Here is a 15,154-nt window from a genome sequence, read left to right as displayed (position 1 = left end):
CTACGTACCTGTTAGATGGTCAAAATCCAAAACACTGAGAACATTGACTACTCGCGAGGACGTGGAGGATTAGCAACTCCCAGTCATGGCTGCTGGGAAAGCAAAACGGTACAGCCACTTCGGAAGACGGTTTGGCAGTTTCTTACAAAAGCAGACATAGTCTTACCAGTGATCCAGCAACTGTGCTCCTTGGTATTTACCCAAATGAGTTGAACAGTAACAGCAGCAGCAGAGAAAAGCAATGAGAGGATGAGAGAACCCTAATCTCACAGCTGTCTGTCCTGGGTCCAACCTGCACTGGGAAGGAGGGGAGGAAAACTACATGCACACACCTGTCAGGACATAACACAGTCATCCAGCCACAGGACAAGGAGTCACAATTCTCAAGGATCCTTTTGGTTCAACAGATGACAGAAAGCAGAAGTGTGGCTCCCACACCACACCTGTGAAGGCTGGGGAACAGCATCCTCGGAGCAGAAGCCTCTTGTGTGAGCTTCCACGTCCCGTACGACTGGCCACAGCACCTCCTCTCTTTCCAAGGTCAACATATGAGACTGCAAACACCTTGAAAATTCACTGCACATGACAATCTACAATGAGACCAAGTGTTAAAGCAGAAATTTATTAAAATCCATTTTATATAGTGTTTTAGGGACAAAAAAAGGTAGAGTCCTCAACATTCCGGCAATCAGCTCTAGCCTCAGAAGTGCTTCGGGAGAAGACAGATTCCTTTGCCCTTTCCTCCAAAAGATAACTTCTGTTTATATTCCTGAAAATGATGCATTGCGAGAAGACAGACTCCTTTGCCCTCCCCCCCAAACGATACTTCTATGTATACCCCTGAAAACGATGCATTTATAACCCCGCCTCTCAAGGGCAATCCCGTTGAGATCCCAAAACCTCTGCAAAGAGTGAAGAGATATGAGCAGAGAACCTTCTCAGAACGCAGTGTCTCATTCAGAGATGTAGTGCAAGAGATACATAAAATGGTGGCTGCTTCAGAGGAGTGGACCCGCTTCTGGCAGGCGGGCCGAGAAAGAGCCCGGGGGCCCGGCAGGGCAGCCCCTAGCTGCGGAGTGTGGCCAGACGGGACTGCATGGCCTCCAGGGCCTCTTCCTCCTCCTCATCTTCTGATGCCGCCATCGCTCCTGGAGGTTCAGGCTCTGGAAGGGCGTCGGTCACTTTACTAGGTGCTTTACCCAAGGCCCCTGAAAAGAAACAGCAAATAAATTAACCAAATATCATTTTAAAGAAGTAGTTCTCATCCTCTCTGCCTTTCATACCTGGGAGAGTCCAACAAGAAACAGAAAAGGGCCAATAAAACAAGCTGTTTGCATGGGCTTTTGCTCAGTATAACAAATATGCAAACACCAGCTTGTCATGAGACCAAGCTTATAATAACTGAGGATTCTGATCTTAAGAATTTTGGTTCTGACACTCTTGGTCTAAATTCCCAAACACCAGATTCCTGAAGATGTTAAATGTCTCTCAGTAAAACTTTCTAAACCTTAACAAAATGTTTTCCTGCAGCAACTAGTCTTTCTCCCAACAGTTGTAAAACAAACAATTTTAAAACAGATAAAAATTAAATGTCACCAATTTTTTATTAAACCTAAAACCCAAAATCCAGAAGTAAAAATAAAGTTTAAAACCTCATTAACCATCTTTCGGAAATAACAATTTTTTATTTATTCCCTTTCCAGACTTCTTCTATAGGCCTGGTTTTTACACAAGAGTATGGACTGCAGTAACAAGGCTTTTCTCACACATTATATTGTGAACATCTTTCCATGTCAGTGAATGTACTTCCACATTTACCACAGCTATAAAGTATTCCATTAAAACAGATATAACACAATTCAACCAATACCCTACTATTAGGCATTTAGCTTGTTTTAAACTTTTCAGTATGATAAATAATGCTACTACAGACATCCTTGAATTAAATCTTTCATCACATCCTTAATTATAGTATAAACTCCCGGAAATCAATGTTAGGTCCAAAGCTTTTGACAGCTACTGCCAAACTGCTTTCAAGAAAGTCTAGAGCAATTTAAGCTCCCAACGGCAGTGTTGTGAGGGCAGTGCTTCTTACCATTCTGAAAACTCTAGGAGTGATGGGTATTAAGGAGGGCACATATTGCATGGTGCACTGGGTGTTACACGCAAATAATGAATCATGGAACGTTACGTTAGAAACTAAGGATATACTGTGTGGTGACTAACATAACAATAAATTATAAAAAAAAATCTTGGCCTTTTAAAAAAGCTAGTTCTTGAAAAATAAACACAATATCCATAACCAACTTTAAAATCTAACAAATGTAGAAGTAAGAGAGTCCTACTAAAGGAAAAGCTACTAGATAACTTAGTGACTGCGAGAAGAATAACCACAGATGGAGGGAGAAAGGAAGAATCTGAGGGCCATACCTGCTGTGATTTCAAACAGAATTTTGTCAATTTCCATTTCTGCTGCTTCTTCCATTTCTTCCTGATCATCCATGCTTTCAAAAGTGTCCTCTAACATTTCTTCTATGATGCCAGCCTAAACACAGAACAAATCACATCACTTCCCTCCACTGGTAAATCTGTTCCCCAGAGAGTCTTCTGTGGGTCTGGTTCCACCCGAGCTCTAGCGTCTCCAAGTCCAGACCACCCTTCTGAGGGCTAACACCTAGACAAATGGCCACAGGAAACACTGATGCTGTCTCTCCTCTCTGAAGGCAAAGGCCACAGGGAAACTGTTTCCCATATTCAGCATGAGGGCTGGAGGGGGGCCTCTCTCAGCAGAGCCTCACACAATAACCCAGACTGTAATGACAGCACCTAGGGAACAAGCTGCTGAAAATGAGTGTGCTCTGAGCTCTCTTAGGAAGCATGTGCCCTGGGGCGCCTGGGTGGCTCAGTCGGTTAAGCGTCTACCTTTGGCTCAGGTCATGATCCCAAAGTCCTGGGATTGAGCCCCGTGTCAGGTGCCCTGCTCAGCGGGGAGCCTGCTTCTCCCTCCCCTTCTGCCACTCCCCCTGCTGCTTGTGCTCTAATAAATAAATAAAATCTTAAAAAAAGAAAAGGGAGTGGAATCTTGGTGGACACTATGATAACAAGTACTAAGAGCAGAGTGGGGCTCCATGGAACCCTGAAAAGTACTTCAGCATATCCAGGTTACAGCTGCTGGTACAGGGCCAGTCCAGGGGGGTCTGGCAAAGATCAATCAATTCACCAAAGACTGATCCTCCAATCCTGACAATAAGACGGTTTTTGGACCCAACAAAGTAACGCCCAGACTCTACTGGAAGCCCTGTGCCTGGCAGCCTGAAGCCAGCCACTCAGCCTCCTTTGTCCTCAAGATAGCATGGCGCTACTGTGGGGCACAAGAAAACCATTCTCGAAAACTGACCAACACAAGCCGGACCCACAGTCTTCCTTACCAAGCAGTGTCCTAAGCTCCGAGTAAGACCCTACTGACTTTTTTGTTTAGTTTTGAAGCAAAAAGTCCTAACAGCACCCTCCAATGACAGAAAGAGGCCCCTGGTATCCCTGGGCAGAAGAGATGGGAAGGGACTGAGACACAGAAGAAAAGTATGGCTTCAGGCTTCTGAGAAGCTGCCAGAAGAGAAAAATCCTAATTGTTTTGCCACTTGCAAGAGCTGAGCCCCTTACTTTGTACCTTGATTCAGGGATTCAAGGAGCAGAGGGTCACTTGTGGCAGCTCTGGCCCTGGCTCCCTGGCACCTAGCAGGACACGGCGCTCACCGACCATGCTGATGGCATCAGGTGTTAAAGCAAGCCCTCTCTCCTGCCTGCGTTTCTGCTGCCAGACCATTCTTAATGACAGGAATCAGCCTACTACCTACATTCTACCCATTCTCAGATCCTTTCCTCCCAACCTCAATGAACAAATTCAATTCACACAGGTGGAGCCCTCTGACCTGAATGAATGGATGTCGTCTTAGTGTTGGAGGACGTTCAGTACATGCTCCGTAACTGGCTAAAAGAGCCTACTGGAATCCTGACTGTAACAGCCTTCCACATCCTGGAGGCAGAAGTCATTCATTCGTGTATTCACTTATTCAATCAGCAACCATTCATCAATGCCTGCTCTGCGCCGCACGCCGGGCCAGGCTCTGGGGACAAACGGAATGACTAACATGTCCCTGGCCTCAAGGGGCTGCAGTTCGTACTTGGGGCTGTCTCCCGGAAGGAGTTCAGTAAATATTTACTATCTAGCACATGCAGGCCCTCCTCCCAATCTATATTTCAGCATTCAGAAACCACTGTGGAAAGACCCCAGATTGTAAAAGGGGCATCCCCTCAGATCCTGGTGGCTACTACAGAAGTCAGAATGAGCAGGTCTAAAAGTCGTTCTAAGAGGATGATCGGTAGGGGAAGAAAGGGATAAAGAAACGGGGGGTAATCAGAAGGGGGAATGAAACATGAGAGACTATGGACTATGAGAAACAAACTGAGGGCCTCAGAGGGGAGGGGGGTGGGGGAATGGGATAGACCGGTGATGGGTAGTAAGGAGGGCACGTATTGCATGGTGCACTGGGTGTTATACGCAACTAATGAATCATCGAACTTTACATCAAAAACCCGTGATGTACTGTATGGTGACTAACGTAATATAATAAAAAATCATTAAAAAAAAATAAATAAAAGGAAATTAAAAAAAAAAAAGTCGTTCTAAGAATTACCTTTTTATCCAGTTCTAGATGGACAGTCATCACAACGTGGGAAAAAAGATCCACACACCACTTTTAAAGGACACACACTCCTGACCCCATTTCCTCCCTCCTACTGTTGCCCAAGCACTTCTCGTTCCAAAGACCTGCGTTCTGGGCACTGGATGTCGTCATTCCATCAATTTTCTCCCGTTCCTCTCTCCCAGGCCCTAGAGCCCCACCCAGAATTCAAGTTCATTCATGAAATTCCCTAAGGAAGAACAAAGGCAATCTCTATACATAAACTAATATAGAAGAATCTGAGGTGTGCGATGCTGGCTCTCGGGTCACACGTCCAAGTGAGAAACACACCTGTTTGAGGAACTTACTATCACCACTCTCACGCAGCTTAGGCAATAAGGTCAGACATGTGTGCTCCAACCCCAGATCTGTCACTCACTACCAAGGTCACTTAGGTCAATTACTCGATTTCCTCCTATGTAAAATGGGGTACAAAATAGCTCCCTCACAGGGCCACCAGGACGACTTTCCAGGAGTGTGTGATACAGCATGTGTGATACACCACTGGCCGGCAGGGCGCTCGGTAACAATGTTCTCTGGAGCCTTGTCCTTGTCTGAAGGCCACCAGTAGAAGTCCTTTCTAGGCCCTGATCCTGGGATGCCGGCAATCTGACCCAGCCCCTGCCATGGTCAGCTCAGGCAGTTTCAACCAGTGTTAAGAGCTGCTCCCCTGACTTCAAAATCATTGCTGTCTGGCCACAGTGGTCTGTCTGCTCCTGCCCACTCCTAGCCCTAGCCCCCGGCCATCTGCTGCGGTGACTGCTAGGAATGGGATGCAGGGTTGGCCCCAAGTCACCTTCATCATCTCTTTGGATAGCTCCCTCATGGTGGCCTGGATTTCTGGGATCTTCACAAGACTCTGCATGGCCTTCATCACTTCTGTGCTCTTCTGCAGGGAACCAGCCACTCGCAAGACCGCTGAGAGGGAAAAGTAAGAGGGCTGTTTAACAGAATGTGACGCTGGATTAACAGTCATAAGGTACTCTAATAAAAGAGAACAGCCCTAGGCGGACTCCCAAAGCTATTATGAACCTACAGACCACAGCACTGTGCCAGCTGACCAAGACACTGACTTCTCCCAATTGTATGTGACTTTGGCTACAACAGGTACACGTTCTCTGCGCATGCGCACAACCCAGCCGATCTAGAAAGCAGCCTGAAGGCTTGCATCTAACCTTTAAGGAAGAAGTCAGNNNAGGAATGACCGTGACACCCAAGACAAGTCACACCCGGGAAGAACAGCTCTAGACCTTGACAGGCCACACTGGAAAATTCAACGCTTTAGGCTACCCAACTGGTGCTCCCCATACACCAGCCTATGGATGGCGGTGGCTCTGTGACAGACCTGTCACTGGTCCTCAGGAAAATGAGAGAAATCAGGATGAGATACATAATCAATCTGTGGGTCGCCATATGGCGGTTACTGTTCCTTGTTAAGGAAACGTTTTTGGTAGTCTGATCATATCCATACTATATATTCTATCTAAGAAATCACGATAACAGCAACTGGTCATCCCTTTGCCCTGACCCCGGCCACACACACATCTTTAACATGTCAAAATGGAAAGTTAGCACCTCTCCAAATCTGTTCTGGAATTTCAAGAGACTTCTGAGCTGTTCAACGACAGCTTTCACATCTAAGGAAGACAAGAGTGACCAGGGAAATGACTGTGTAACTTATACACAATTTTGTGATTTTTTTCCAAAGGAGTAAGGAAGTTTGCTAGCTGCAGAGAATATTTCATTTCCCTTAACACTGGAATGGAAAAGTAAAATACTGACCTATTTATTAACATTGAGATTATTATAACAGAAATATCAAGAATCTATATGGCTGAAATAATAAATTATATATGCCATTATAATGATACAAAAAAGTTCTAAAATATTAAAGTTACTATTGGTTATTGTAAAAAGGTAAAAAAAAGTTCTTTTGAACTATAATGTCTGAGTATGCGCACAATTTTTTATCCTAATTTGGGCCCTGAGTCTATATCAGAGAGTATGCCTGAATGTGACATTATTAAATAAACTTTTTTGAAATGAATTAGTAAAAACAAAAAGATAGGAGACAGAAAAAAATGGTGTGACAAGTGTTAAAATACTAAAAACACTTGTACTTTGAAAAAGGTATAAATTTCCAGTTGTTAAACAAGAAAGGGAAGAGTCAATACAGTGGGGGAAAGAAGAAGCAAAAAAAACTTAGAAACAAAACTAATTCCAAAAGATTTAATTCGATGACCGATCAGGATTGGGTAAGTGGATTTTTAAAAGGCCAAAAATAAATGTGTGAGCTACAATGGAAACTCAAAATAAAGAAGATAACATGTATACAGAGAAAAAGAAAAGACCAGACTAAGATGTACTTTCTGTGTTCCAAAAGGAAAAAAGCATGTGAGGCAGATAATAATTATTTTATAATAAAAATAGTCACCCCTACAAGAGAATGAGAAGACAAGCCATAAGCTAGAAGAAAATATTTGGAAAAGACACATCTTAGAAAGGACTGTTATCCAAAGAACTCTTAAAATTCAACAGTAAGGGGGCACCTGGGTAGAGTAGTTGTTAAGCGTCTGCCTTCGGCTCAGGGTGTGATCCGGCGTTACGGAATCAAGCCCCACATCGGGCTCCTTCGCTGGGAGCCTAATTCTTCCTCTCCCACTCCCCTGCTGTGTTCCCTCTCTCGCTGGCTCTCTGTCACATAAATAAATAAAATCTTAAAAAAAAAAAAAAAAAGGGGGCGCCTGGGTGGCACAGTGGTTAAGTGTCTGCCTTTGGCTCAGGGTGTGATCCCGGTGTTATGGGATCTAGCCCCACATCAGGCTCCTCTGCTATGAGCCTGCTTCTTCCTCTCCCACTCCCCTGCTTGTGTTCCCTCTCTCGCTGGCTGTCTCTCTGTCACAGAAATAAATAAAATCTTAAAAAAAAAAGCGGGGGGGCGCCTGGGTGGCACAGCGGTTAAGTGTCTGCCTTCGGCTCAGGGCGTGATCCCGGCGTTATGGGATCGAGCCCCACATCAGGCTCCTCTGCTATGAGCCTGCTTCTTCCTCTCCCACTCCCCCTGCTTGTGTTCCCTCTCTCGCTGTCTGTCAGATAAATAAAAATCTTAAAAAAAAAAAAAACTCAACAGTAAGAAAATGAACAGCCCAATTAAAAATAGGCAAAAGACCTAAACAGATACCTCACCAAAAAAGATAAACAGATGGCAAAACAAAACAAAACAAAAAAAACAACCTGTCATTAGGGAACTGCAAATTAAACAGAGAGATATCACTACACATGTATTAAAACTGTCAAAATCCAAAACACTGACAACACTCAATGCTGGCGAGGATGTGGAACTATAGGAGCTCTACTTCATTGCTGATGGGAATGCAAAATGGTACAGCTACTTTGGAAGACAATCTGGCAATTTCTTACAAAACTAGACATATTTTTACTATATGATCCAACAATTGTACTCCTTGGTATTTACCCAAATGAGCTGAAACATACATCTACACAAAAACCTGCAGCTTAGCAGCTTTCTTCGTAACTGCCAAAACTTAGAAGCAGCCATTATATTGCTTGAATGTGAACGATGATGGATAAAGTGTGGTACATACAGACAATGGAATATTCAGCACTAAAAAGAAATGAACTCTTGGGGCGCCTGGGTGGCACAGCGGTTAAGCGTCTGCCTTCAGCTCAGGGCGTGATCCCGGTGTTCTGGGATCAAGCCCCACATCAGGCTCCTCTGCTATGAGCCTGCTTCTTCCTCTCCCACTCCCCTGCTTGTGTTCCCTCTCTCGCTGGCTGTCTCTATCTGTTGAATAAATAAATAAAATCTTTAAAAAAAAAAAAAAAGAAATGAACTCTCAAGCCATTAAAAAAATGAAGGAAGCTTACATGCGTATTAGTAAATGAAAGAAGCCAATCTAAAAGGCTTACACACCCTACGATTCCAACCATATGACATTCTGGAAAAGGCAAAACTAGGGAGACAGTAAAAAGATCAGTGGTTGCCAGGGGTTGGGGGAGGAAGGGGTGAACAGGCAGAACACAGAGGATTTTTAGCTACATATATTTCACAAAAAAAGAATCTCTGGGGCACCTGGGTGGCTCAGTCAGTTAAACGGGGGGGGAGGGGAATGGAGCTTGCTTAAGATTCTCTCCCTCTCCCCTCTACCTCCCCACCCAGCTCACAGGCACAGACGCACGCTCTCTCTAAAGAAAAACAACAAAAAACCTCCAAAACGTTAAAACAGTACAGAAAACTTGCTGACATTTAAAATTAGATCCAAGTCACACAGAAGGGATCATGAAATAAGCAGCATTTCCCGGTTGTAGCTCTTTCGGCTAGCCCCTCCCCACCCACCGCCAGGCCTTCCTGCCGCTCGGCCAGTGTCCAGGCTCCTCCAGCGGCGGGGCCTCTGCACATGCTCCTACCTCAACATGCAGAGCAGGCCCCACCAACAGCTCTCTACAGTGGGAACGTGCCGGACAGATGGCTTTTTTTTTCCTTAACGGTACGCTACATGAATTTGTAGGCCATCTTTATGCAAGGACCATCGAATCTTCTCATTAAGGTATTACAGGCTTGTCCAAGAGAGGACAAGATTTCTTTTTTATTTGAAGTGCACTCCCGATTTTACTCCAGTGCCTAGCACTGTGCCTGACACAGCTAACACTCAAATACTTGTTGAAGAAAAGCAACAAATGAACTCAGAAGACAACAAGACTATCACTCAAATTTGACTTTAAAAAATGTTAAACATACTCATGTCTTAATAGCAAACAACACTGAGGTGGTTAAAAAAGACTCAAGTGCTTCTACATATAATGACATATTTAAGTCAGAAATGTGTTTTTCCTTTTTTGTACTGACAATAAAAAATCCAGAACATTTTTTATAGAAATAAAATCAATCAATTTCATATGGCAAAAGGAAAGGGAGGGATTTCAACAAACAGAAACTAGTTCTCCCCAAATTCTCAATTACAGACATAGAATGGCTACATACTGGTGACAATAACAGACCAAATGATCTCAGAAAAGAAATGAAAATCCAGAAATAAACATAAAAAACAACAGAAAAACATTTAAAACCCAGAAATAAACATAAAAAAAACACAAGTATTTAAAGGGTTAATCTTTCAGCATTTCACTGTGGAAATTTCCAATATACACAAAAGTAGAGACGTGTCAGCTCACCAAAGAGGAGATACGGCTGGCAAGTGAGCACATGAAAAAATGTCTGCTCATCAGCCGCTGGGGAAATGCAAATTAAAACCATGATCAGCTCCACACACCCATCAGAATGGCCAAAATAAAAAATAATGACACTACTAAATGTTGTGGAGGATGTAGGAAAAACTGGATCACTCATACACTGACATGTGGGCATTTAAGATGTGCCGCCACTCTGGACAACAATTTGACAGTTCCTCATATACGACCACAAAACCCAGCAATGTTCTCCTGAGCATCGATCACAGAGAAAAGATGAATGTTCTTGCAAAAGCCTGCATACTTTTGGAGCAGCTTTACTCAAAAGAGCTGATAACTGCAAACAACCCAGAGGTCCTTCAACAGGTGAATGGTTCAACTGTGGCACATCCATACCATGGAATACTACTCAGCAATAAAAAAGGAATGAACCACTGATACATGCAAATCCTGGGTTAATTTCCAGAGAATTACACTGAGTGGAAAAAAATCAATCCCAAGAGGTTACATATTGTCTGATTCCATTTAAATAACATTCCTGAAATGACAAAATTATAAAATGGAGAACAGATTAGTGGTTGCCAGAGATGGGCAGGGAGGGAGATGCCAGAGATTAGGTGGGTAGGTGTGGTTATAAAAGGACAACATGAGAGATCCTATAGAGATGGAAACTGAAAATATTCTTCAGCTTGACTATATCAATGCCAATAACCTGGTTGGGATATTATAATTCTGTAAGATGTTATCATTTGGGGAAAACTGGCTAAGGGTACACAGAATCTCTGTGTATTACTTCTCACAACTGGGTGTATGTGAATCTACAATTATCTCAAAATAAAAACCTTAATTAAAAACCCTCAGAAAATGCTGGGTGGCTCAGTCAGTTAAGCATCCGCCCTTGGCTCAGGTCATGATCCCAGCATCCTGGGATCAAGCCCCGCATCAGGCTCCCTGCTCAGTGGGGAGTTTCCTTCCCCCTCTGCCCCTGCTCGTGCTCTCTCTCTCATGCTCTCTCTCAAATAAATAAAACATTAAAAAAGAATATACAAAAATAAAGCAACAATATATTCCAATGCCTGCCTGCTAAAAAAGATACTATACACACAAAAATACAAGTTCTGCTATGAATACTACCACAACAATAACCAAAGATGGAAACAAAAGTAGCTAAATACAGGCTTCACTTCAGAATCAGCAATGCAAAAACTAATGTAGATATTCTGAAAGGAATTTGACACCAATACTGAAACCAACAAAAGCACAAAACTCTACTTATCATTGGTTCTTGTGGAAATTACAGTTATACTTAAAAAACAGAAAAGGAAATTAAAATAAATATAAAAAAAATGGCATCAACACCAAAATGCTGCAGCTCCTTGATATTGAGAGCCCAGGGGAGAAAGAACTCACAAACTGGACTGTGGTTTTTAAAAGCCAATTCAAACATGGCAATCACAAACAGAACGAATACAATTTCAAGGAAATATGGAATCTCACAATATTTCACAAATGATAAGCGAAAGCTCAGAGAAGTGACAAGAACACTCAAGTGTCAAAAATAAGTATCTTTGGGGGCGCCTGGGTGGCTCAGTCGTTAAGCGTCTGCCTTCAGCTCAGGGCGTGATCTCGGAGTCCTGGGATCGAGCCCCACATCAGGCTCCTCCCCTGGGAGCCTGCTTCTTCCTCTCCCACTCCCCCTGCTTGTGTTCCCTCTCTCAATAGCTGTCTGTCAAATGAATAAATAAAATCTTAAAAAAAAAAAAAGTATCTTTGAAGAGAATGAGATATTTTTTCCTTATTATAGGGTTCAGAAAAAGAGTTAAAAGATAAATGATTTACAAGAAACCTCTGATACATAATAGGAAATAAAGAACAGAAAGATAAAAATTAAAAGGAAAAGAAGACAATAAGCATTCTATAACATGGGGAACTCAACCAAAGGCCATAAAATAGAATTACAGTCACTAAAAATTATTGGAACCACGTATGTTTGGGAGACTTTCAAAATTTAAAATCGAGTTTATAATTTATACGCTACCACTTGAAAAAATAATTTGAAACGGTTATTACAAAGACATTGCATTAGCAGGTATGATAAAATAGGTAGAGAGGTGGAACTCCTGGGTGGCGCAGTCAGTTAGCATCTGCCTTCGACTCAGGTCATGATCCCAGGGTCTTGGGATCGAGCCCCACGTCGGACTCCCTGCTCAGGGGGGAGTCCACTTCTCCCTCTCCTCCCCGATTGTGCTCTCTCATATAAATAAAATCTTAAAAAAATAAATAGAAAAGCTAAAAAGGGTGAGTTGATTCCACAAATGGAGGCCTAAGCTTCTCAGCAGTGGCAGGCCGAGTGGTTTGGGCTGGACGATTCTGCTGTAGGCGGCTGTTCGATGCATTCTAAGCGTTTAGCAGGGTCTGTGGCTCCTGCCCACCACATGCCAGCAGCACTCCCCCCACCCTCCAGCTGTGACAACCCAAAATGTCTCCCAGCACTGCCAAACGTCCCCTGAAGGGCAAGACAGCCCTCCGCTGGGGATCACTGACCTAGGCTGGGAGAGCTACTGCAACTGAGAATAAACTCAGCTTTGGCAGCTCAACAGCCAAGGTGCAAAGGCTGAAAGTGTTCTGAGCCTCCGTAAGGACACCACTGGTAGGAGCATACCGTTTCCATGGGAAAGATCATTTGTTTTCCAGCACGGGGTTCTAACAGAAATTTCACACCCCAATCTTTACTGACTACCCCAGTAATTGTACAGAAGTTATACAAACAGTCTTCATTTAGCTGTACCCTAGCGAGGAAGCATGCAGAGGAGTGCTATGCCAATCCAGCTCATACGGCCCAGGAAAGGCCTTTCTGTGGGAGCAAAGCTAAGAGGAAGGAGTATGTGGCTTGCTGACGAACTGCAGATGGGACCTTAAAAATTTTAGGACAACGGTCTCGTGTCACTGTCAATGACATGTTCTAGTACACGCACAGCTCAGTAAAAGAAGTATTCATATCAACAATAACTAAAATTAAAAAGGAAACAAACAAGCAATTTATTAGGGAGGTAAGTTTTTACCCTGTTAGAAATTCCTATTAATACTGTATTTTGTCTGTGCAAAGGAAAAATATTTCATTTGAAAAAGACAATTTGCTCTACAGATTTCAAATTTGTGGAAGTTTTGAAGGAAAACATTTAAAACCACTGAATAAACACATGGACAATACATAACACAGACATGTATTTATTTCAGAAGATTATTGTTCAGCAAATCTTACAGAAACTGAACTTTAATCTTGTATATACTAGATCACGTTAAACATTAAATGCCAAATAAAGGGAAGAGTCTGTTCCTGTGTGTTTATTTATGGGCTTGGACTCGGAGACCTGGGTAAGAAATATGTATGTATGCGTATCTATTACTGTACTATCCACTGTATATAACAATGTCTATGTATATAAGAACAGTATGTCACTATATGTACACGTCATTTATATATAATGACACCCTATGAAACAAAGCCGACTGCCCGACGCTCCGCATGGCACTCTAACAGTAGTTGCTGATGGAGAAGAGGCTGAGGCCACAACAAGGGAACTGGTGAACACTTTTTATTTTATATATTTATGTAGTTTTTTTTGTTTTACAGTAAGCCTGCATAACTTTTAAATTAAAAATTCTTGGTTCAACATCATTTAAATTTTACAAACATTATGTTTCACCTCAAAGATCCATATTTTGCAAACTCACTTTCAAAGTGCTCCAATCAAAGCAAGAACACAAATAAAACAGAGGCCACAGAAGGAAATCGGGACGGTCCCTCCCTAAGTAGAGGGGCTGCCCTGGCCTGACCCCCCCTCTTCACTGCCTTTCTTGCTCCTCTAGACACTCTGTCTCAACTATCCACGGCCTTCGAGCTCCCATTCAGTCCCTGCCTCCAGGACTCCACGATGGCTCAGCATCCAGGCCTAGCCCACCTTTATTTTTACTGTGACAAAATATGCATAACAAAATTTACTGTTTTAACCATTTTTAAGTGTCACAGTCACACTGTTGTGCAATCACCACCACCGTCTCTAGAACTTTTTTCAACTTCCCAAACTGAAATTCCATCTCCATTAAACTCTCAATGTCCCATTTCCCCTCCTTCCAACTCCTGGCAACCACCACTGTCCTGTCTCTATGGCTCTGACTATTCTAGGTCCCCCACGAAAGTGACGTCATATAGTTGCTACCTGTCCTTTCATGACAGGCCTATTACACTTAGCATAATGCCTTCAGGGTCCAACCACGTTGTAACGTGTCAGCATTTCCTTTTTTTTTTTTTTTTAAAGATTATTTATTTATGTATTCAACAGAGAGAGACAGCCAGCGAGAGAGGGAACACAAGCAGTGGGAGAGGAAGAAGCAGGCTCATAGCAGAAGAGCCTGATGTGGGACTCGATCCCGTAACACCAGGATCACGCCCTGAGCCGAAGGCAGACGCTTAACCGCTTTGCCACCCAGGCGTCCCTCAGCATTTCTTTTTAACTTAAGGCTGAATCATGTTCCACTGTGTGTACACACCACATTTTATCCATTCATCCTACAACGGACGCTTGCGTTACCTTTACCTGTTGCCTACTGTTAATAATGTGACTATGAACGTGGATGTACAAATATCTGTTTGAGTCCCTGCTTTCAATTCTTTTAGGTATATACCCAGAGATGGAATTTCTGGATCACACGGCAATTCTATTTCCTGCCCCGCCTTCGAACATCTCTCTTAATTTACTCCCCCAATTAAAACATACTCATCATCTGTCTTATTCTGCAAGCAGCTGCTGTCAGAAAGCGATCATTTGGAAAGCATCTAATCATGACAATGTATTAATAGTTGACAAGGTTTAACATGTTACCCCTTGCAGGGACATCTGCATTTTAACCGAAGAACATCTTAAGGAAAATGACTACATCAAACGGTGGCTTTTCAAAGCAGCAGCAGCCTGAGGGTGGAAGGGGGGCGGACATCAAGGGCAAGACCTGATCTCTCTCGGGAACTCTCAGTACAGTATTTCTAATTTTCTCTTTTCTCCTTCCAAAATGTAGACTCTTCCCTCCTGCCCTGTCCTCGATGCCACCTCCAGTTACCCTCTCGGCTGTATTTCATTTGCCACAGGAACATCCTACTCTCGATCCTCTCGACAGCCCTTCCTGGGGGGCCTCCCACCAGGCATTGT

At 43.2% G+C, this 15,154-nt stretch overlaps 1 protein-coding gene across 3 annotated transcripts in view; it reads right to left on the bottom strand.

Annotated features, from left to right (window-relative positions):
- Nucleotides 1-601: 601 nt before the first annotated feature.
- Nucleotides 602-15,154, bottom strand: part of RNF103 (ring finger protein 103) — an 87,336-nt gene continuing 72,783 nt past the window's right edge. For all 3 annotated transcript variants that reach the window (XM_008700096.2, XM_008700093.2, XM_008700094.2), the window contains 3 exons: nt 5,539-5,660; nt 2,431-2,545; nt 602-1,208 (listed from right to left, as the gene is read on the bottom strand). In XM_008700096.2, the coding sequence (XP_008698318.1) occupies nt 1,066-1,208; nt 2,431-2,545; nt 5,539-5,660 (380 nt within the window). In that variant the 3' untranslated portion in view covers nt 602-1,065. The remainder of the gene's footprint in view (nt 1,209-2,430; nt 2,546-5,538; nt 5,661-15,154) is intronic.

Source organism: Ursus maritimus, unplaced genomic scaffold (assembly GCF_017311325.1).
Source record: "Ursus maritimus isolate PB19 unplaced genomic scaffold, ASM1731132v1 scaffold_6, whole genome shotgun sequence".
Taxonomy (NCBI): Eukaryota; Metazoa; Chordata; class Mammalia; order Carnivora; family Ursidae; genus Ursus; species Ursus maritimus.
This window is presented reverse-complemented; position numbering and strand designations above follow the sequence as displayed.